Source organism: Coturnix japonica, chromosome 5 (genome assembly GCF_001577835.2).
Source record: "Coturnix japonica isolate 7356 chromosome 5, Coturnix japonica 2.1, whole genome shotgun sequence".
Taxonomy (NCBI): domain Eukaryota; kingdom Metazoa; phylum Chordata; class Aves; order Galliformes; family Phasianidae; genus Coturnix; species Coturnix japonica.
Genome location: NC_029520.1, coordinates 45426591 through 45451309, shown reverse-complemented (window position 1 = coordinate 45451309; position 24719 = coordinate 45426591). Strand labels below are relative to the sequence as shown.

The 24719-nt window shown below is 36.7% G+C and overlaps 1 protein-coding gene across 8 annotated transcripts in view; it reads left to right on the top strand.

Moving 5' to 3' along the window:
* The window catches only part of CDC42BPB (CDC42 binding protein kinase beta), an 80522-nt gene that overhangs the window by 35292 nt on the left and 20511 nt on the right, over positions 1–24719 (top strand). For all 8 annotated transcript variants that reach the window (XM_015865555.2, XM_015865558.2, XM_015865557.2 and 5 more), the window contains exons 4-21: positions 837–932; positions 5100–5248; positions 8667–8760; positions 9643–9843; positions 11444–11692; positions 12939–13018; positions 13704–13870; positions 13972–14091; positions 16021–16154; positions 16459–16701; positions 18321–18431; positions 18785–19029; positions 19203–19308; positions 19863–19987; positions 20939–21044; positions 22361–22509; positions 23065–23159; positions 23246–23325. In XM_015865555.2, the coding sequence (XP_015721041.1) occupies positions 837–932; positions 5100–5248; positions 8667–8760; positions 9643–9843; positions 11444–11692; positions 12939–13018; positions 13704–13870; positions 13972–14091; positions 16021–16154; positions 16459–16701; positions 18321–18431; positions 18785–19029; positions 19203–19308; positions 19863–19987; positions 20939–21044; positions 22361–22509; positions 23065–23159; positions 23246–23325 (2550 nt within the window). The remainder of the gene's footprint in view (positions 1–836; positions 933–5099; positions 5249–8666; positions 8761–9642; positions 9844–11443; positions 11693–12938; positions 13019–13703; positions 13871–13971; positions 14092–16020; positions 16155–16458; positions 16702–18320; positions 18432–18784; positions 19030–19202; positions 19309–19862; positions 19988–20938; positions 21045–22360; positions 22510–23064; positions 23160–23245; positions 23326–24719) is intronic.

Sequence of the window (24719 nt, the reverse complement as noted above, 5' to 3'; positions counted from 1 at the left end):
TACAGTCAATATACGGTGAGGCTTCAGTTTCCCAGGAATATTCTTCCACAATACATTTTCTAAGACATCTGGACAATTGGCAGTGACAAAAAATCAATTCTTATCCTGAACCCGAAACCTGAATCTGCAACTACTGGGTGTTGTAATAATTGCTTTCAGAATGGAGAGCAGTGAAAGGATCTGCGTCTTGATAATACTGATCCAATAAAAACATTTTTCTTCTTTCTTCAGAGGACTCTCAGAGGTTATGAAAGGTGGTTTTATGTAAATATGCTAAGAAAACCTGCTACACAGGGCTTGCTTCTCTGAAGGCTGCTATGTGAAGTAAAGAGTCTTGAAATTGAAAGTGTATTATACTGGACAAAGATAAGACATTAATAGTAGAATAGTAGATTTTATTTCCCTGTAGTATGTTTGCGAGGCCTATTAGCTGGAAGTGCAATGTAAGAAAAGTACTCAAAAGAAACTGTATTTTCACAAAGGTCTGTTTCAGAGGAACCAGACTTACAGTAACAAGTTATAATTTTCCTAACATTGCTCCACAATATGTTTTAAAAAGGTTTAGTGTTGGCTCAAACTGGTTTGTGGGTTTTCTTTTTGCTGTTTTGTTTTTACTCGTTTTCTTTTTGAGGCTGCAGTCAGAATTAGTGTGACTGAATGCTTAAGTACAAGCCTGCAGAGATTCTTTGGCATGTCACTTGTGTAGACTGAATTCCAATGAATTAGAGGCCTCTGTTCAGCAATTTTAAATAATCCCATAAAACATCCATATGTATTCATGCTGTGAAAACTACTTGTTGATGTTGACAATGGCTTTTTCCCTTTGCTTCCTTTAGACAGCTTGTTTCCGAGAAGAGAGAAATGTCTTGGTGAATGGAGATTGCCAGTGGATTACTACATTGCACTACGCCTTTCAAGATGAGAACTATTTGGTATGTTTGATTCATCAGCAAATAAAAGCTTTATGTTATGAGAGACATAAATATATGAGAGACATAAATATATAGAGAGAAAATAACATATGAGAATATGTTATTTTTTGTATTCCTAAGTGTATTGGCGCAATAAATCAATTCACCTCGTGCCTTTCAGCTGTGTTTTGGCATTCTTGTTTTGTCCTTGAAGAAAATCTTCAAAGGATTGACTGTAACTGTAAGAGAGAAAGCCGTGTAGTAGTGCAGTCTGCAGAGGTTAGCTAAGCAGTTTTTAAATGGATCTACTCTTGCATAAATGTATCATGCTTAAGTTTGTTTTTGGATAACATCACAACTAATTAACTTAGGGGAGATGTTAACACAGTGAAAATAAGAGCTGTTTAATATTAACGTTTCACATTCAAGGCTTTGTTTAGAAGTGGCATGATTAAGTTAACATTTTATTTTAAAAGCGGTGATTAAATTGTTATCTTAAGTAGACTAAGAATAAGGTATTTTCAAAAGCAAAATGCTTTTGAAACCTGCAGATTGGTCATCTGAAGTGATGGTTACTGGAAAATTGTGAGTTACTATAACATACAAGCTATTTAGCTTTATCACACAAGCCAGGAATGTGCTGGTTGTTGTTGTAAACAAGAAATGAGCTTATTGATGAAAACTTTCTAATGAGTTCAGGAAATAAGCATTAAAAAGTCAGATAACGCTCAAATTTCTTGAGAGGTGCTAGTTTGACTATCATCTTTAAAGGATTTTCACAGTGACAAGCACGTCAGGTCTCTAGGTGCTCAATTACAGTCTTATTTCCATTTTATTAATACTTTGGGATAGATCCACATTTTCCACCCCTCAAAATCTAGTTATCTGTGGAACTGCCTCAGGAAGATTGCTCATAAATTCAAGTTCCCTCAGAATCAAACAGCCTTCAGACGTTTATAAAAATAACTCAAGATGCTGTAATGTAATTTTTCCAAGCAGCATCTGGAAATGGGGCTAAAAATTCTTTTTTTACCTATAGTAACAGAAAGCAGTAGAAACAGTAGTGACAATGCAGGGAGAGATCTACTATTGCTAATATCATTTGATGAAAACCCGCTGCAAGTAAGCTGTAACAATGTAATACATTTCCCCAAGTTCCCAAAGGCATGTAGATGTTGAGGTTTCACTTGACAGCAGGGTTTAGACAGCTAACATCTAATTTAAGATCCAGAATTTAGAAAGCAACAACTCTGCCTGGCAGCTGAAGTCAGCAGATTGCCAGCTTGCCTGAGGTCTGGTACCGCATGTGCTGAGATGCTAACTTCCAATTTGGTCTTTTACTCAGCATCCATCTCATGTAAAGGTCTGGTACTAACAGATGAAGTGTATATGCATTTTAGTTACCCAATTGTAAACTGTGTTTGAAGGGAAAGGCAAGTTGACAAAACACATCAGGAAGTAGCTTTCATCCAGAAATGTGGGCTCTCATCCAGGCTCTTTTCCATGCTGTCTTAGTAGTTTACTTGTCCAAGGCTGAAAGATCTCTGCTCAGACCTCTGCTCATCTTAAGTAAATTTATAGTCGTATTTTTCCACAACTCAAGAGTGTGCTGCCACATTACAGAACCTGTTCAGTTTGGCTTTACTTTTCAGCTTTGCTACTTGTCCTGACTCTTGTGTAACGGACCACAAATCTAAGAAGAAAATAAGAACAGACACCAGAGCTTGAGTTGCCAACCTGGAGTGTACATCAGTTCTCTCTGAAAGGGAAAGCTCTTGATTCTTTTTATCTGCTCCCATTGATATTTCTGCATTATAGCTCATGATTCTTACACACAAAACCAGAGAGGTGTCTTTCCACACCTGGGGCTTTACTATCCTCCTCTGGTTGCATGAAGTAAGACTTCAGAATTAGATAAAAAATGAGATGACAATATATTAAGACAGAAAGCAGTAGCTGCCATTGGAGTCTCTAGAAATAGTTGGGGTTTTATGTCTTGTCTTCAGTATTAGTAGAGCATGTGATGATGGAGAAATTAAATACAGGCATGAAACACAAAGTTCTACAAAGTGTATTTGTTCTGGAGTTTGATTTTCTGGTTCTGCTCATCTACTTTTTAAATGTGGTAGTTTTTTTTCTGAACAGCCAGCTCTTAAATGACATTAAGTAGAAATGTTAGCATGACTTTCTATGATTCCTAGAAAGGTTTTTGCAGAGACAGTATGAGTCAAGATGGATTAAGTGAGCCTTTGGTGATTCTGCTGAAGTAGATAGGGTTGGTAAAGCTCAGTCTGTGCACATCAGAAATGCGTATGTGACCTGAAGTTCATAACCTAAATTTAAATCTCTGAGTTTTTCTGTGATTTACCAGGAATTCAAGGATAAATACTTTCTTTATTATTCATGACAAAAGATGTGTGTTTTTCTGTTGCCAGCCTCTTAAAGTCTCCTTATGAGTATTTGTATGAGCATTTTGATGTCTTTTTTTTTTCTCCCTTTGATCTCCAACCACCCTCCCTGTTTGATGTAACCACTTCCCAGGAAGAAATGCAGTATGTCTAAATTTAACTGTCATAATACCCTTTATTTTAACCCTATATGAAGAGAGAAGTGCCTCTGGGCAAGAAGATCATTGTGAGGAAGATGATTAATAAAATTTGACTTTCTTGTAGAAGTCTCAAGTGTTCCCCTATTCCAGGAGCCTTATTTCATGGGTCAGCTGAGTTCTCACTGCCTTATGAACTCTGTGGGAACCGAAAAGTGCATTACTGTGTCTTCCTGACAGGCAGTTCCTTTCAGCTCCCACAGAAGGCTCTGTAAACTCCCTTAACCTTACTTTTGAAAGAAAATAGCATGATACAGTATTAATTTTAAAACGCTTCTGGTTCCTGACTGTACCTTTTCGTTCCCAAAGGTAATTGCTGTGTGCACGTGGTCTTTCTACAAACATGTAAAACTCCTTATTTGATTGTGCAGTACATGCTGGTTGCTTTCAACATAATGTGATGGGCAATTTTTGTTATTTAAGCTATAGTGAAATGCTGAAAAAAATATCAAAATGTAGGCCTTTTCAAGTCCTCTTCTGAGCCAAATGATAGTGAGGAAATAGTGTTCCATCCTGGGAATCATGGAACAAAAATGTTCAAGTCATGCTTTGAGTGGTGCTCTGGACTTAGTTGTGTATTGCTGTTTCTCCATCTATAAAGCTGAGATTAGGTTTTTGCCTAACGAGTCTGAATCCTTTACTTTCATATGATACCATATCCATGTTGGTTCATTCCAGAATAACAATAATGGTGGATTGGCCTTGGAGGCAATTTACACTTTCATTGAAATACATTACTGTCCAAGAACATGAACATTAGATTTTTAAATATTCAACTGCTGTAGTGCCTCTGGCATGACAGCACTTCTGATTTATGAGCAATCCCTGCCATAGTGTCATGGAGCTCCTGCCAGCTCTGTTATACATCCATCCAGCTCTGTTAGGCATGTGTCAAGATGAGTGCACGATGATACTGATGTACTAAGTTCCACTTTCAGAACCACTAATAGTATTGAAATGTACCAAGGCTGAAATTTGTAATGAAGTCTTTGTTTTAAACGAAGCTGCATCCATCTGTTGAGCACTAATGCCTTCCAGAAAAGAATTTAGTGAAATTCTAATAAGAAGTGCTTGAAAGATGCAAGGATTGTTACTTAGTGCTTCTGCTAAGAGTTTCCTTCAGCAAATGGTTTGTATGATATAAATATCCAACATTCAAACACATAATTCCTCAAATTTTAGCACCTGATAATAGACGTGCAATTCAGGCAAGAAGCCACTTGCACGAACTAAACTTTAAAATGTTAATCCTTATCATTTCCCAGTCCAAAAGAACTCTGTTCTGCAAGTGCTATCAAGTATTTTTGTTCATATTTAGTATAACACTGATGTTCTCTTACAAATTCCTATTTTTAATTTCTTTTTCTTCCTCTCTCTTCTGCTGGAATTCTCAGTTTAAGCACTGATGACCTGCCTGAATTTTTGGTGATATTAGATTTTTTTTTCCCTTCACTGTGCATCATTGTAGTAAAGACAGAAAGGACAGAATGATTTTCCATCATCATTACTGGGGTTATTCAAGAATATTGTGTTTCTTAACAGCTGTGTTTCAGTGTGTAACTTCTTTATTTCTCCCTTTCCAGTATCTAGTGATGGACTACTATGTTGGTGGTGACTTGCTGACCCTTCTCAGTAAGTTTGAAGACAAACTTCCTGAAGATATGGCAAGGTTCTACATTGGTGAAATGGTGCTTGCAATACATTCCATACATGAGCTGCATTATGTGCACAGGTAAAATGCTGTCTTACTTTTGAGAAGTATGTATGCAATTAAATTAATTGTAAAGATGTTGCTACAAATACAGATGGCTAGCCATGGGGGAACTGCTGTGGGCATGTGCTTACTGTATGATGTGTAATAATTACATAAGCTATGTAATATTTTAGTTACCAAGTTTTGATGGATTCGTATTAGAAGCAGTGGCATTTATATTACTAACTTCTCAGTAAAGCTTTTAGTTTTAATCATGCTTCTCAATTTATTCTCAGTTCACTTCATGAATATTTATCTACAGTTGTCCACAGAAGTTTAAAGCAATTTGAACTCTGCAAATGTTTAAAAGTTATGCAAAATGTGTTCACTGTAAGCCCATAATAACAGCGAATCTGCTTGCCTGATCCTCAGGTGGAAGAGGATAGTTTGTGGTAATCAGTGGACCTGTTTAATTGTGCCTGTGTGTAGGAAGTATATTCCACAACAGTACCTACAAACATGTAATTGAACTTGTAACATTTAAGAATATAACATTGCTTACTCTAAGCAGGAGGAAATAGGCCAGGAAGGTGTATTTCTGCTTTGGGTTACCTCTTAGAGTGACTGTTTCAGAAGAGCTGTTAGTGGTGCAGGGGAGACATTTGGTAAATATTTTGTCATTTCAAGGTTCTTGGTCAAGTGGAGTTCCCTATCCTTTGCTTCATTTTCAGATTTAACAGCTATGTATGATAGAGCAAGAAAGCAAAATGATAGTAATACTGGAAACCCTAGTGGGTTGTATCCTTATCCACTGCATATGACATTAGAGCTTGATTTCAGTAACCAAGAAGTTAGAAAATGCAAACTGTGAAAGTAATGATGGTTTTCAGTTGTGTGAATGTTGCTTTTGGCTATGCAAGCACATTCGTGATAGGTAGCTGAAGTCAGTGCTCAGTAGAAGTGGGCTTTGGGCTAACATTGTATCTCATTTGGCTGGTAGGTTTTTACTTCAGTGGCTTTACCGTGAAATACAGACAGTAATACACTTGTGGGTAAATGTGGACAATATGTGGGGATTTTAAAATTCTTTGTGTTTGGAGAAACTCACCAGAGGCACCATTGCACCATTTCCAAGGAAGGCAGCTGCCTAATTGACCAAATACAACTTTGAGTGGGATTGAATGAATGCCTCTTATGGCAATGGGAATAAATTTTTCTGAGACCAAAACATGAGTGAATGCCCAAGAAATTACTGGTTGGCAACTGCAGTGGATTAGGAAGAAGAATGATTGTTCTGGAGAGGAGTTCAAGGACCCTGTAAAGGTTTAGATGACCTGTTAGCTGGAGATAGGAAACAGTGGAGCCCAGAGATGAGGCATTAAGCCTTTCTGAACAGAAACAGTGTTCCCTTAGGCAAGCAAGAGCTGCATGCAAAACAGAAAAGTATAGATGTGTTGGATGAGGTTGGCTTATGCTTCTAGTGGCACTGTGAATGGTGTTATTTAAAAAACAACACAAAAACTGTGCATGGATGTGTATAAGCTTTCTTAGTCTTCTACTCCACTGAGCTTGATTCTTATGGGACTGTAGGGAAATCTGGAGAGCATCTAGAACTGTAATAGTATAGAATAAATTTAACAATGGAAAATTACTGATGAGGTTTTGGGGAATGGAAAATGAAATAGCCTAGTATTCTGGGTTAGCAAAAATATATTTTTTTTCATTCTGACAAATAAATATGCCTTTAATTTATGTTGACAGGTTTAGATTAACATTCTTATTTTACCTTAATACTGCTAAAGAGCAGAAGTATTAGTGTAGTTTCGGTACTAAATTTGAAATCATTAGCTCTTGCTTAAAAAGTAGCAATTTCAGTACGTGTTGGAAAAGTTTATAAGTTTGACAGTATTTCTATACATTTTAGGATTGTTTGCTAAGCCTTTCTTAATAATTTTCATAAGTTTGCTCAAGTAAGAAGTATGGAATTCGGCAATTCAATTCAACCTAAAAAGCAGACATTCTTAGCTCCTGTTTCTTTGTAATAAAGTGACGTTTGGAACTGCCTATTTGAAAAGCAATTCAGTGTTGTGGTGCAACAAGATTGCATATAAAGCACATGATATTTAATAATAATACAGAACATTATTTGAATAAATGTGGTGTCTAGATTTATTGATTTGGGGTTTTTTTTTGCTAGTTTGAGTAATATTTCAGAAGGGGTTGATGGAATGGCGTGTTAGGAGTTGATCCTGAGCAGCGTTGACTAAGGAATGGGAAGGACACTGGTATGAGTTGGCCTGCAAGACTTGATTGTTCCAGTTTTTAGTCTTCAGAATTGGTGCAGCGAGTTCTGCTTTCTCTCTACCTGCTTCTCTCTCCTCCCCACACCTTCCCAACATACTGGCTGTGTGCTCTTACAATAATGCTGGCTATTCTAAGGCTATTAATTAATATTTATACATATATATGTAGTATGCGTCAAATTTGTATTATTAAATTGGATGTTGTAGTCCATCTTTTGTGAATTTGAGTGCAGACTGGTGAAATGAAATGTGATTGATTGGACTAAATTCAATTAACATGCTCTCATTAAAGCTATTTTTGGCTGCCTTCCTGGTACCAAAAATAATACCAAGTAAACAGCTACAGTGAAACGGGAATCTTAGTTCAATGTCATTTAGTAATCTCAGTATGCAGAATGCCTTTTATAGCCTGCTGTATACACACATCAGTAGGAATGACGTGCTTTGACCCTTGGGACTTTCTCCCATTATTGTATCCTGCTGAAATGGCATTGTCCTGGTCCCAGAGCCAGGAGAATGCAGAGATTTCTAGAGTAACTGCTGCATGAATGCAGGACAGAAAAGTCTTTAGGTACCCGTGGAAGCAAACGTGATGCGCAGTTACTATATAGAAAAATGATCTGTAATAGCAAGTGGAGAATACAGGTCAGCAGAAATGCCGGACAAAGTTTAGAGAAGCAGTGAAAAATCTCAGATAGGAAGCTATAGGTTGGTTATAAATCTTGGCAAAAAAAACCCAAAAAACCAAAACCAACCAAACAACAACAACAACAAAGAAAACGGATTAAAAGATTACCTTTTCTTTCTTATTTTCTCTTGCCTCCAAAAGCATATTGTTATGTGTACAATCTTGAAATAACGTTGATGAAGTAAACTGCCTATCTGTTCTGTTCTCTGACTCACTGTAATTGTTCTGCTTGGTTATTTAACCAGAGTTCAACTTAGAGCTGAAAGTCCCATATAGTCATAAGTTTCAGTGTGGCAGGCAATGTTTTAAGTTTGGCAGATGGAGTCATAGGTAGTATAATAAAAAAAGATTGCGTCACTGTATAACCAACATAAATGTCTTTGTTATTTGGTTCTAATCTGATGTAATCTTTATAAGCAGAGCTTGGACTATATATTTAATTTTTTCACTTCTTTCTGTCATATAGGGACATAAAACCTGATAACGTTCTTTTGGACATGAATGGCCATATACGACTGGCAGACTTTGGGTCCTGTCTGAAAATGAGTGAAGATGGCACAGTATGTATGAAGCAGAATTGAATTGGGTCACTTGTAGTGGGATCTTTTAAGCAAGTTCCTGGTCCTAACACTATTAAATGTTAATACGTTACTATTGAACACTTTTAGTGTAAGCTTTTTGACATGCTAAAAGTGTTCAACACGTTTCTAAGAAACAGTTTTTGAAATCTTTTGTTTCCTGGTATGCAGTGTCCAGCAGTTTTGGCACAGACTCGAGTCTTGGTGGCATTCTGTAGCTATAAAATGTCTGTCAAGGATTTACCACCTTAAAAACAAAATGAATTGGAAGGGTATTGTAACTCCACATGAACCCTTAAAGTGTGTTCCTAGAGATTACAGCTGCTTCTCTACTGACCCAGTGGCCGAGGCTTTCCTACTAAGTGGACACAAGGAAATTAATTAACTATTCTCTATATTGCATCTACAATTATGCTACATAGACATTAAACCAATTTCAAACCTAATATAAATAGGATACTACTTGCCCTGTAAACTTGTTTTGCTGTTTTCAGGTGAAACTGTAAACTGAAACTCAGGCATAGGACTCAAACTGCCTGCTTATTAAATTTCCATTTCAATTTCTGGCAAACATTTGCAGTTGTAAAGTGTAAAAGCACACACAGGCAAAACACTTGCTTGGCTTTCTGACAACAGGTATATCTGTTTGGAAATTTTACTGTGTGCGAATTAAAATATAGAGTTTATTACTTTCTTAATACATTCTTTGTTTTATTGCTGTGTTTTGTTGTTGTTGTTTTTAATATAGTTAACTTTTCTAAAATCATGTACTGATGTCTCTATCAGAAATTCTAAAGTATGAGTGAGAAAGTTGCTATAGAGAGCCTTAAAACTTACCAGAATTATGTTTGCCTTATTTTTAAGGTGCAGTCCTCTGTAGCAGTGGGTACCCCTGACTACATCTCCCCTGAGATACTGCAAGCCATGGAGGATGGAATGGGAAAATACGGGCCTGAATGTGACTGGTGGTCACTGGGGGTCTGCATGTATGAAATGCTTTATGGTGAAACACCTTTTTACGCAGAGTCATTAGTGGAAACCTATGGGAAGATTATGAATCACGAAGTAAGAAATATGTTCATCCTACTGTATTTACTAAGATTATAATGTTTACAGTGGAACTGTTACTGCTTATAAATATTGAAGTGATGGTAGTTCTTTGCTTTCTCATGATGATGTAGAACTGTATCTAATTATGTAGATTTGTTGGTTCCATTTTTAGGAACATTGGCATCTGAAAGGCAGAATTTGTTTTTTTTTCCTCTAAGTGATAATGTTCTTGTTGAAAAGTCTAAGCAGTCTTCATGAAACAAAAATTAAAACCAATTCTTAAGATGGGCCCTTTGAAAGTTTCTTCTGGAGTGTGCTGGAGAAATGAAGTAATGCATTATTTTTGCAGCTGTGCACATTTTCTGTCACGTCAATAATCAGTTAAAAAAAAAAAGGAAAGAGGCAAGTCAGCCGGTGTGGACATGAGCTGCATAAAGAGCATGAGGTCAAGGGGGAGTAGCCCAGAGGAGAAGAGACAGAAAAACATGAACTTTTGAGCTGCATGAAGAACATGAGGTCAGGGGGCTTTGTCCAGAGATAGTGGTAGAAAACTGTTGAAACTTTTGGATGCATTTTGAATATTGGGGAATAAGAATAAACCAGTTCACAGTGTCCTTCCAGAGGTGTAGTTGGAAGGTGTGTTGATGTACTGGTGTTTACAGTAATGTACTTTCATAGTGAAGCAGTGGTGGACAGGATATTAAATCCTTTCTAGAGCTGTCACCCTTGCAGTGATCAGTGTTAATCTCCCTCTTGCTTTAATTTCCTCAGTTAACTAATTGGTGGCAATCTTTTCTGTATTATGATCGAAATGTGCAATCATCTTGGGGCTAAATGCTGTCTGCATAGGTGTCAACTGTTTTTGAGGAAGTTTGAAGCTGTTATATTGCAGTCTTGGTATTACAGTCTCATTAGGACATAAAATCAATGTGGTTTTAATTGACATTTTAAAGTTTAATTTGAATTTTGCCATTTTGGTCCCTAATGGTCTCATTTAAACCTTGAAAGGTTGTATTGTAAACCTATAGAAGTGCTACTGACCTTTACTAAAGCAAACTTCTAGAAGTAATAGTAAACTAAAAGACAGAAAAAGTTTTCCCAATTTTATCTGGAGTAATTTCACATATAACAATGTTTCCTGAAGAATTGAGTTGTATCTTTTGGGTTTTAAAAGCTGAAATAAATAAAACCTTAAGGAGTACATCTTCAACAGATCAGTGGACCTATGACTAAGAGTATCAGTTAGTGTATGCCCATGTTGCACAGTCTGTAATGCTCTATAATGTGTCAGAGCTCCTGTATGTCCTCCAAAAAAAAAGTTGCCTTTTCTTAGGGGTTACTGTACGTAATGTACTTAAATGTTACTGTAACGGCAGCTGTTTTCATTCAGATGTGATTTAATCGAGATTACTTGTCTTCAAAATCTGTTTTAAGACAACAGATCTATCAATGGTCATATTGCATTGTACTCTGCCACTGCTCAGTGGATATAGGACAGTTTGTATATTTGTTTGCAGTTCTGTTGCTGTAATTTAGCGGTTTCTTTTTGAAAACTGTCACTGAAAATTATGGAATGGTTTCCTTTAAAAATTTCTCAATTTGTTTCGTTTTCTAGGAACGATTCCAGTTTCCATCCCATGTTACGGATGTGTCTGAAGAAGCAAAAGATCTTATTCAGCGACTTATCTGCAGTAGGGAACGTAGGCTGGGACAGAATGGAATAGAGGATTTTAAGTCTCATGCATTTTTTGAAGGACTTAACTGGGATAACATCCGAAACCTAGAAGCACCTTATATTCCAGATGTTAGCAGTCCATCTGACACCTCAAACTTCGATGTAGACGATGATGTATTGAGAAATCCAGTGAGTCTTTTATTTAAATATCACTAACGCAAGTATCCACTGTGCTGCATTGTAAGGTAGTGGTGAAAACTTGTTTCGAGAGAGATAATTACTTTCATGTTTTTGGGGTTGTTTTTTTTTTTGTTGTTGTTTTTGTTCTGTAAAAGGAGCAAGTAGTGAATTTGCTGATATGTTGTGCTAATGAAATGTTTTGTTTTAAAGTCTAAAAGTCCATGAAACAGGTTCCCAGGTCTAGGAAATTTAGTGGTACCTCCACATATATACTTGGATTTACTCTGTGGTGCAATGTTACAGCAACAGGGAGTATTCATATTGCAGCCATAATGACATGAATGCTCAAATGAAGATCAAAAGTAGTTATGCTATGTGAAATTTTGGAACAATGAAACCCCACTCAACTAACCCAATTTACCAACTGTTATCATTTAGAAAAGAAACTTGCAGTTCCTGAAAATCGAAATGAGCAGTGAGGTGGAAAACATTATTTTTTAACATTTGAAATGACTTCACATTGTAGCATTAAATAACATAGTTGCTCAAAATTAAAGCTTATTCATGCAGGAAAAAAGCTGACATATATTTGCCCTTTTAATTTATCTTTACAAGGAGCTTGTATTTTGTTCTGTTCTTCAGCGGGTATGAATATGATCTATCTTCAAAAGTACATACAGGCAGCTTGTAATCACAGCTGTCCTGGTGAGAGAACTCAAATTGATGCTACTTCAGTCACTTAAAAAACAGAAGACTGTTTTTGGGAGTGAGGGTGTTGCTGTTCCCTTCCTTCAGTTTTGTTCGTGGCCACTTGTTCATCAGTTTCAATCCAAGAAACGGAGAACTTTTGGCTTGATTTTTTGATGACGTGTCTTGCAGTAACAAGCATACTAAAGCAAACATCATGCATTTTCATGCCTGGTCACTTTAATTAGGAACTTGAAGTTTCAGGTTTTCTTTTAATGGTTGCCTTGTGCTTTGAACTTGCTGAAATGCTGCCTTTTCAAGTGCCAGCTCACAAAAAAAGTAGGCTTCTAAATTCAGGTCATTATATTAAATGACCTAATCTGAAATAAGGTTCATACAAGGACAATAGAAGGCTATACAATGAAGCATAATTGCCATTTGTGAATTGGTAAGTGCTAAGAAGAATCTTTCCATCAGCTGTTTCTTTTTAACCATTGAGAGTAAATCAAATGGCTTTAGCTCTGCATGGGTTCTCTTCTGGGTTTTCATGCCTGTTATTTTTATGCAGGAAGTGGTGCCACCGAGTTCTCATACAGGCTTTTCTGGACTGCATTTACCCTTTGTTGGGTTTACATATACAACTGATAGGTAAGCAAAGGATATGTTGTTTATTAAAGCCATATTCAAAATAAATCTAATTCTAGAAAGATCTCATTGTTGTAACCAAGCAGGAATAAGCCTATACATGTATCAATGGATGAATCCTCCATCCCACATGAATATATTTTGAACGTATTTTGATCATGTTTTCCAAGATTAGATGCTTTTGTATTTAATTTCCATTATTTGAAATGAATGAAACTTAAGGGACTAGATGTTACATGTAGGGAAGTACAAACTTGATCTTCTTGCTTGAAGAGGCTAAAAGCAAGTCTGGTCCGTGTTGCTTGTCTGCCACGAACAATTCAGGATTTTTTCATTGCTTGTTGGTACGTAACATTAACATAGTGTAATGTTACTCTAAATACAGATTCCCCATTTTCAGGTGGTAGTAAGTTCTGACAATGGAGAGTTAATAATTATAATTATTCAAACAGTTTGTAAAGTTAACATACATTAGCATAATTAAATACCTGAATGTAAATATCTTAATTCGTCAGCAGCATACATGGTAGTGTCAGGGTATATCTGCTTTGACAGTTCTCTCAACAGTAACAGTTTTCCTGGATGTTCTTGTAAGTTTAAGTTGCATAGTAGTTGGAATCCCAACTTGTCACTGCTATATAGACTGCTGAGAGCATTAAAAGATTTTTACTTTTGTGTTTATTTTCAGCTCTTTATCCGATAGAGGCACTTTGAAGAGTGCAATGCAGTCTGACACTGTAACCAATGATGTGGATGTACAGCATGACTCAAAGAACACTTCACAAATAGAAGGTTATGAAAAGAAAATAAGGAAATTAGAGCAAGAAAAGCAGGATTTGAACAGAAAACTGCAAGGTGAGTGGCTTATGGTTTTTTTTTGGATTCTTAGCTCTTGCTATTAGAGGAATCAAAATGTATCTCACTGAATAACTTTTCCTCCTTTCCTGATATTAAAGAATCTACACAGACAGTGCAAAGCCTCCAAGGTCCAGTGTGTGCTACAGTAAATACAAACCGCGATAAGGAAATAAAAAAATTGAATGAAGAAATTGAACGGTTGAAGAACAAATTAACAGGTAAGCCTCTGGCATGACTAGCAGTAATTATGGTACTGGAGCTTAATGTTAATAGAAATAGCAAAATACATATTGTGGTTTTGCAGTAATTACAATTAACATTATTGAGGTCTTTAAAAAAAATCTTTAGTTGAATAGTTAAAGGCATTTAAGTATTTTCAGGCAAGTACTTGACCTTCTCTTCCACTTCTACATCCTGATACTATGTACTAGTATGGAAGATTGAGAGTGGAATGAATTGAATGGATGGGTTAAAGCCAATATTTTCAGTCATGTTGATTTCCATGAAGGTCTCTGGAGATCCTGATCTCTTGGAGGAGTATATTTTTGATTGAATTTTACTGGATGTATGGGTAACAGAGGATAGAGAGAAAAGATTAGTTGCCCTTTAGTAATATGAGTGGCTAGATAATGGTGGGGATGCATAATAATAATAATAATACTGCATATTTAAATATTTCTGAGCTGCTGCGCCCTTTGTGTTTTTGTCTGGTGATGCACTAATTAGGAAGTATTGCAGAGAAATACTGGCCCCAAGAAGGGACTGACTCATCTGTATCACTGAAAATCTGTTGCTTGACAGTGCTATTAGTTTATACATAAAAACCTTCTGTTAGTGTCTAATTTTTAAGTGGGCATCAGTCATATGGTTGTTCTGAATCCTGATGGGTCAGCTAAGATGTTTATAGGGGCCTGTAGTGAGTTTAGATGCCAGGTTACTAATACCCAAAACCTTAAACCATTGTCCTCCATTCATGAGCACTTATTTGTAGACCTCTCTATTTCCTTGGTCCAGATCCCTAAAGCTTTCTTAAGTTATTATCTTGGTTCATGTGTCAGTCAGTCCACTGTTGGTCACAACTGATATTTTTTTTACAGTTCAGCAATACTACCCCCTTTATAAGAACATTTGTTGTGAAACCAAACTCTGTTCTTGTGCATACTAGAAATCATGTTTGTCTAAAGAGTTTGATTAAGGTGCTATACTGCAAATGGGTCAGGTTTATCCAGTTCTTCAGCCTATTGTGTGCTGTTACATATTGAAATCTGGCAGTATAGTCTGTGGAGTGGGAGGGAGTTTAGCACAGCTTCATACTAAAATGAGAAAAGGAATGCTACTTCAAATGCTACGGCAATGCTTGGGATCACTGAATGCACAGGTTCAGCTTCCTGTTCTACCATAGATGTCACAATTTCAGTGAGAGAGTTATTCCTGTGCAATTTCTTACTTGTGTAAAAGTAGTAGCAATTAAAACCAAATGGAGAATGACAGTTCAGTTTCTTACCAGCTCTAAGACTGAAATATTTCTAAAGGCAATTACCTTTTCTGCTTAACGATGATCAAATTTTTTTAATCTTCTTTGCAACTAAGAAGAGAACTGCCAAGGGAACATCCTGGTAGGATTATGGGCAGTTGGGTTTCCATTCTGCTTCATGCAGAATGATGTTGCCTTTCCAGATCTTCATGTCTTATCTACTTTGGGATAAGTAGATATGGAAATAAATAAGCTCTAGGAAATGGTGGTTATTTCCTGTCTTTCTGCTTGCACCATTAAATGAAGTCTTGCTAGTCATATAATGAAAAATATTTAGGAGACAAATTACCAGAACTGGAATTCAAATGACTTGAGTTAATTTCAGTGCTAACAAGGGGTAGAAGTTGTGTTTCTCAAACCATGAAACATCCCCGTGTTAAGGCTTTTTTGCTTCAAGAGATAACAGTCTTTGGGAGGTGTGGAATTGTTTGTTTTTAATATGTTGGGAAAGTTAAAATTACATGAGGCCGCCGGTGCATTGGAGTTAATTTCAAGCTGCCTAAAATGGAAAGAAGTTAATTTTCTGAATGAAGTTATGCCAGTTTACTTAAGTAATGTTCCTTACTTGATGCATGTTGGGGACCAGTTACCTTTATTACGTATTACTCTGCAGATGTCAGTAAACTGGAAGGACAGCTTGCAGATGCAGTGGCTTTCCGACAAGAGCATGAAGACTGTATGCATAAGTTGAAAGGACTGGAAAAGCAGTGCCGAGTATTACGGCAAGAAAAGGAAGACCTTCATAAGGTATTGATCCAAAGATGAATATGCTTATAAAGAGATGGTCTTGTGCAGCCTGATTTCTGTGAAAGACTTCTGGAATAGCAAAAGTCCTCTTGGAAATGCCACCCTAGAAACAGAATAACTGTTGTCTTGATATGCTCCTGCAGCTGTGTAAATCAACTATTTGTGTGAATTAACTATTAGGAATAATATTTGAAGTTATCTGAGAGGTTTGAGTTTTCAAGTCGTCTTATGTAGGTTCACTTTCTTTCCTGGGAAGAATAAACTGACTTCCATTTATATATATATACTTTTTTTTTTCAACCAGCAACTTGTAGAAGCCTCAGAAAGATTAAAGACACAATCCAAAGAGCTGCGGGATGCCCACCAACAAAGAAAGCTGGCCGTGCAGGAATTCTCCGAGCTCAGTGAGAGGATGGGAGAGTTGCGGTCTCAAAAGCAGAAACTGTCCCGACAACTTCGTGACAAAGAGGAGGAAATGGAAATGAGCTTGCAGAAAAATGATGCTATGCGACAGGACATCCGTAAATCAGAGAAAATCAGAAAAGAGGTTAGCTCAATAAAACAGCTAACAGCGACACGTTTCAGCTGCTGCTTGCCCTGTATTACAGATGTGATTGTACTGAGAAGTCAGCAGAAACAATAATTTACTCTGCTTTTAAGATATTGCTCTGATAGCTCTTCCGTATCATTTCACTGTAGATCACAAAATAGGTTGTGGAGTAATTTCTAGAAGCTTTCTAGCATTTCAGAGAATTAGCAGAGTCTACTTTATTCTTTGTATTCAGGCTGATTTCGGCCTGATGTCTCAAGGAAATCATTCTTGCTACATGCCCAGCCTCTAATTTCTTTGATTCCTGCTGACTGAGTTCCAGTCAGCTTGAAACCTGGAATGCTCAATGCCTTGACGTGCTTTATGTTGGAGTATTTTGACCTCACTTTTTTTTCCTAGCTGAATGTTTCTGTCTATCTGGAGGGAAGAGCAGTGATGCAGACTGAATAGGCAGGGATTTACTATTTTCTTAGTGTATATAGTATCTTTGTAAATATCTTTAAACAAGTTAATTTTCTGATTACTATCCTAGGCAGTTTATAATTTTGAATAAGAAGTGGATAACTGGAAGATTGCATGAGTTATGGTTAATGCAGTGTTTTAATCACTGAAAAGGTTTCATATTTTCTGTGTCCTATGAGTGAAGTTTGAAAAAGAACTTGAGCTTTATAAGTGGTGCTAGAAAACACATGGCAAGTTGGAGGGCAGAATATGAAAATGTAGTAAGAGATGAAGTATTTCAGACCTGCCTGTGAATTAGAGGCGGTGCTTAACTGAGAAAGACATAGGGTTACAGTACTACATTTGGCAGTGCATTCTGCCCTCCTTTCAAGTGTTATTGCATGTTTCTATGAAAGACATGATCATCTGTCTTTGTTCCTAGAAATTCCTCTGTTCTCTCTTTCCTAACATCTTCATCAGCCTTCTATTCAGATCTTAATCTTTAAGTTCATTATCTTAGTCTACAGTTCTACCTGTATTGCTTTTAAAAACAACTTTGTTAGTTGATTTTGAATGCAAAGAAAACCAAGCAGTTTTTATTCTTCTTTAGTTTCATAGCTGCCTTGGATGCTACTAGATTATCTTTCTGATACTATAAGCTTTTTGAAATAGGTAAATGGATGATGATCAAGGCTATTTTATTCCATAATTGCAAGGTACAAGTGTTCAGTGTTCATATTTGAAGTATTTCACAGTAACTTGGCTCAAAGTTCAGGATTTTCAGATCTGCTGCCTTAGTAGATACTGAGTCATGGAGCTGACCTGTAAATATGAAAGGCTTTTCTCTTTCACAGATGCATTGACTTCCTAGAGCTGATTCCTTCTTTTAACATTAATAAAAGCTTTGCCGTTATCCCTGCACATATCTAATATGGTTTGTGTCAGTACCAAAAATCATTTGGTAGTAGATCTGCTTTAAGAAAGACAGATGCCTGAATCACTGAAGGCAAAACGTTATCATGAAATTCTGAAAGCATTGTTATAATGGCGTAACATAAGATAGAGATGAGGAAAATATTTGTTTTCAAGGCCATGGAAAACTCATCTCTATGGAAGGGAGGAAATGAATGGCAAGGTAGTAATTTAAATGACTTTAAATTACTCTGATTTTATAGCTGGAATCCCAACTTGAAGAAGTTATGGCAGAAGCATCAAAAGAACGCAAGCTTCGTGAACACAGTGAGGTCTTCTGCAAACAACTGGAAAATGAACTGGAAGCTCTGAAGGTTACTTCTTTTTTTTTTTTCTTTTTAATGTTTACTCGTCACATGGGACTTGCAATATTTTTGCTTACTCAGTGTTGATACCAGGATAAAAAATACCATCTACTTTTTTTTTCCTAATAAACCTATGTGGTCCAAAGTTGTTATCTCTGTAACCATTTTGATCCCCTTAGGGTCATGTAAGCAGACCAGTCACTTAAGGAGCTAAACACTTGAAGGCAGCTTTTGAGCCGTTTAGGCCCTAAGCAAAATTTTTCCAAAGTGTTGGAATAGGACAATTCTTTTTCAGATGATGCTTCTAAAATATAAGGATTGTAGTCCCTTCCTGATGAGTTCTTTTCTCCACTCTTCTGCAGGTGAAGCAGGGGGGGCGGGCAGCAGGTGCCACACTAGAACATCAGCAGGAGCTTTCAAAAATGAAGGCTGAGCTGGAAAAGAAAATCTTATTCTATGAAGAGGAGCTGGTCCGGCGAGAAGCATCACATGTTCTAGAAGTAAAAAATGTGAAAAAGGAAGTACATGATTCAGAGAGCCATCAGCTTGCACTGCAGAAAGAGATCATGATACTAAAGGATAAATTAGAGAAAACGAAGCGAGAGAGGTAAGTTTTAGGGACGTGATTAATAACCAAGGATTTCTTTTGTATGTGTGCTGCATCGCGTAGGTAACAGCTCAGGATGGTGTTTCACTTTAATCCTGTTCATGTTTTTCTGAAAATCCCAGTCTAGATTCTGCAGTCTTACTGTACATGCTTGTATTTCTTGTCCTCCTTAGGCATAGCGAAATGGAGGAAGCAGTGGGATCAATGAAAGAGAAATACGAGCGTGAAAGATCTATGCTCTTAGAAGATAACAAAAAGCTAACAACAGAAAATGAGAAGGTAATTATTTTAGGAAACATTTTTTTTAGCAAAGCAAGAAGTATTATGTTCTGCTGTTCTGAAGTGTTCAAATAATGTTCTCATTGATCTGAACAGTACCAGTAAATGTTCAGGTAATATATAGTAAAACAAATGAATTTTTGGTGATATAAGTGTCAGAGATCTGGCCAAGTGGTAGCTTTAGCATCTCAGTTACTGCTCTTTGTGGAACTGATTCCTGCAACTCAGAGGGCACCACCTTCCAATTTTTGTGTGGAAGCTTCACAGAGAGCAAAGCATTCACAATGCCAGCTTGCCTTCCTGATGGCTTACAGTTAAGCCTCTTTCCTCACTGTGGCCTCTGCGCTTGCTTCAATCTGCTCCACCTTTGCTTTCAATCGATTTCTGTGAAATGGAAATGTGTTCCATGGTCAGTATCTGATCATGATCCAGTTCTGCAAAAATAACAAGTAAAATATAATTTCATGTGTTGTTTGTTCAAATTCTGTAAGTATGTAGACATACACATTGATAAATGTATGAAACGTATGTAAAGGGGAAATCTTTTGTTTCAGCTTTGCTCCTTTGTGGACAAATTAACAGCACAGAACAGGCAGCTAGATGATGAGCTCCAAGACCTAGCAGCAAAGAAGGAGTCTGTTGCTCACTGGGAAGCTCAGATTGCAGAAATTATTCAGTGGTATGTATTGTTTAGAGATCCTGATGGCCACTTGCAGATTTTTGAAATATTGACTGCACTTTTTTTTATGTATAGCCAGGCCCTTTTTTGTGCATCTGGGATCAAACAAAAACATAGTGCTTTGGAGTGATGATGAACCATTTCTCTTTTGCTTTGCAGAATAACTGGCTAATAAGATTTTTAAGTGAAATTGTCGGATACTGTTAAGTACAGAGGAGAGGGTTTGTTTGTCAACTTGCTTCAAACTCTTAAGTAGTTATTAAGCCACAACGTTTAGAGTATTCTGATAAACCTTGTTGGGAAGATTGTCATGATTTAAAGGTCCACGCTAACACAGACCCTGACTAGTTGTATGAGACACACTTGCACTTAATTCGTGGATCAGTCTTTCCTTCTTATTTCCTGGGTATTTAATGAATGCATGACATTTAGTCACCTACATGTGTCTTCTGCTGGCTGAAAATGAGTGTTGCTACAGTTGGAGATCTGTGGTTTTAACTTAGATGTAGATTAGTCTAGTTGCTGATGAATACTTAGGCCTGAAAAGGCATTTCAGCTGAGTGGTAAGGGGCAAGTTTTGCATCATTTTTGTACTTGCCCTTCCATATGTTATAGGAGGACTTTACAATAGCCCTTATAAAAACCAAGCAAGCAGTATGCAGATCATGTTACAGAAAACAGCAGAGAATCTCTGCAGAACACTTCCTGATGGCAGGAGGAAAGCTTCAGTTTCCCTGGTAACTGCCACAATCGAGAGAATCAAATACAAGAACAACCTAAAGCAAGGCAATATAAGCAATATTCAGTTTTCTCTGCTGGGAGTTTTTCATGCTTTCTCCATGTTTGCCATGTCTCTAAATCCGATGCAAACAATAATTATTTGGTAGTACATTCTTTGTTGCTGTGATCCATGAAACTGTTCACTGACAGCTTTTTGTGATTGCACAATAGGGTAAGTGATGAAAAGGATGCTCGTGGCTATCTCCAAGCATTAGCCTCCAAAATGACAGAAGAACTAGAATCTTTGAGAAGTTCCAGTCTGGGATCAAGAACACTGGTAAGAAAATAGCAAGCATTTGGCTGTTCTGGAGATGTCTAAGAAGCCAACATTCTCAATATCTGCTCAGAATCAGGCATTTTTTCTAATCAATCCTCTGCTCTGCTAATGACATACTGGTTTTACCTATTGATAAATTCATTTGGATCGTACGATCAGAATTTGATAAATAGAGTGGTATTTCTTAATAACATCTACCACTAAAACTGTTGCGCAGTACAGAGGAGTAGAAGCAATAAATTAAACAGAAATCCTCTTAAAGGAGTATGGTTTCTAAGACAAAAACACTGCTCTGCCTTGGCAGGTATTAAATACCTGCTTAAGAAAAGGGAAAAACATTTGCAGCTGGCCATGGAAGCACACGTCCCTAGCAGATGCCGTGGAAAGAGTCATTCTGCTGCTGGTTTATATAGATAAAAGTTCCTCATTCCTTCTAAACCTATGAATAGGTGAAAATAAAAGAAGGTTATGACTTTTTACAAGCTAACCTTTGCCTGCATCATAGAGGAAACGATCATAATGTTGAGTGGTTTTATAAGAAGAAAGATTGGATCAAATGCGGTTGGCCCAGAATAAAGAATGCTCTCTGTTCTGTATATTGCAGCTAGTTTTGTAACTTATGCAGAACCTGATCTAAGGTTAATTATTTCTCAACATAAAAAAGGCTCTCATTTTCATGAGTATTATTTGCATTTTCATCTGACTGGAGAGAATACCCAGAGCACTGAAAATGTAGTCCGCACTGAAAAATGCTTTGAAAACCTTGGAAAAGTAGCTGGAGGTGGTGAGGTTTTACATAGTGTAATCTACTTAATGAACATATGAACTGTTTAGGTGAAAGTCCCTAAGTATCCAGGATATCTCAAGACCCAAATTACTTCATTTTCTTTGTGCTATGTTTTAGGATATTATGTCTTACATAAACTGTATACATTTATCTAAATTCCTGAAGTCCAGTATGTCACTCTGCAAGTTCTATATGCTTTTCTAGTCTGAACAATGAAAGCTAACCATTTTCTGTGGATTCTCTGCTTGACTGTCATTCTTGGTGCTAGCAATTTGATTTCAAGCATATTATGCTATATATATATATATATATATATATATATATATAACCATTAAAAGCAAATTATCATTACTTTGTTTTTACAAAATAATATCTGGCTATTGGCTGATTTCTGCATAGTGGGAATAGTGTCCATAATTAATCAAAAGTGCATTCTCTGAACCAGCGTGAAAGATATTTTACGTCTCTAAACAGCTACTGAAATACATTTAGACATCTGATGTTAATATTCAATAACTTACTGCAACAGGATCCACTTTGGAAAGTGCGACGCAGTCAGAAGTTGGATATGTCAGCGAGGCTGGAATTGCAGTCTGCCCTTGATGCTGAAATTCGTGCCAAACAACTAGTTCAAGAAGAGCTACGAAAAGTTAAAGATGCAAACATATCTTTTGAAAGGTAAGAGCTGCTTTGATTATGTTTAGGTTTTACTGTGCTGCTGTAAATTAGAATAGTAATAGTAACAGCTTTGTTTTGGATTGCTCCCTTCTGCTTGGATTAGTGGACTTTGCTGGAAAGATCCCACTCTATAGGCTGGACGTTTCTAGTGTTGTCAAATGAGAACTCTTTTTTCAAGTTAACTTTGCACTGGTGTGAATATCTCAGGAATAAGATACGGATCTTAAGCACCTGAGGTAAAAAGTATGGCTAAGAGCAAATTGAAAGCAAAACCAAATATTTTTTTAATATACTGACTGGGAGACCAAACTAGTATTATAATAATTATATTTGGCAAATAATTACAGTGGTAACAGGAGTCTTAAGTGTAATTTTCATTATCTAGTCAGGTAGTGAGGTACTAATTGAGGAGAAAAATAAAATCAATTAGCCTAGAAAAAAAAAATTTAAAAAAAAAAAAAGGAAAAATAAAAAGATTTTTTCTAGGACTCTGAGGCTGGCATTCCTGACTTGGAAATACTTATGACTGTATTTTGATCTTATTTTTTACATTAGTAAATTAAAGGAATCTGAAGCAAAAAACAGAGAATTACTGGAAGAGATGGAAGGCTTAAGGAGAAAACTGGAAGAAAAATACAGAACAGATTCAGGTAATTGAAGTTGCTGTGTTTTAACAGAGTTCTAATGCAGCGTTGATTTGGCTTTTTAACTAAGGCTATTCTGTTTTGGGTTTTAGGTCTCAAACTTCCAGACTTTCAGGATTCCATTTTTGAATATTTCAACACCTCTCCTCTTGCACGTGATCTGACCTTCAGAGTGAGTTATTAAGTAAACTGATTATGAAGATGTGATAGCTGAGTTGTATTTTTATTACCTAAAAGTAACACTTGGGCCCTATATAACAGATATGTATCTGGCATGTTAGTCAGGTTAGCATGTCTTAGAATTGAATGACCAGTAGACGTCAGATTAACTGGCATTTTGGAGAGAAACTGCCTTCTTTAGGAAATATTCACAAAAGCTTACATTACGTAGTTTTCCTTATGTTTTCTTTAAGTCTGTTTCAAGCCTTTGGCTGAATGATATACATTCAGGTTGTTTGAGAAAGGCTGGCAAAGCGTATTACTAATAAGGGATTAAATACGTTGGAGTTGGAAGATGCTAGTTAAGGTTTAAAAAAAAGAAAGTATTCACACAGTTCAGACAGTGCTTAAACAAACATATAAAGTTGTTGGCTCCAGATCTTCATGGGGTGGTCAGAATAGAAGGGACTGGGGAGAGAATCAGGACTCACAGATGATGGTACTGAAAGTTCATTGTGACACACCCACTGATCCTTGGAAAACTAATCATATACATAGCAGCTTCAAGTGGGCGTTTTGCTTAGAAAAATTTGTGCATTCCCCAAGGAAGCAGCTGTTAAATGCAGTGCAGAATCACTTCTCCTTACTTCATGAACTCCTGATCCTTGAAGATTGGAGATTTGTATTCTTTTTTTGCAAAACACATTGTCAGTTCAGGATGAAGCTGTGAGCTGAAACTGGAAAGAATGATCTGTTATGTTTATGGACCTGAGTTAAAAGGGCTGAGGGTTAGAACCTAATCAGTCTGTGAGATAGTATATGTGAAATTTGTACATTCTCTGTCGTTTTTCAAATTCTTACTGGTGCCAAAAGGAAAGCCCATGAACATGCTGAGATATTTCCATGTGCATATTTTGTGTCTGTGCTGTTCTCAGTTAGAAAATGCTCATGCTGGCTTTCTTGCTTAAGCAATGAGATGAGTTACGTGGATGAGGTGAAAAGAAATATTACATACATACACTACAGTGTGGATGGCTTTTATCTACCAACTTTGATATTGCTTTATGAATCACCAAATACACTTAAAATAGTAACTTAGAACATCAAGACAGTAACTACTAAAGATCCAGTCTACAGATCCAGCAATAAAGGCATACTCACTGATTGAATGCAAGTGGCATTTTTTGATGTATTATATTAAAATTCCTGATACAGTACTTAGTAACTTCTATTAACAATTTTTTTCACGTGTACATACATTTAAGGTTTGTCTGTCTAATCTGCTCTAGGTTAGTTTAGTTTGAATGAATATCATTGGGCCATATTAAACATTAGATAGCTAGCCTACTAGTATTCCATATGAAGTTTTTCTGTGGGTGATAAGTGATCGTTTTTATCCCTCATATC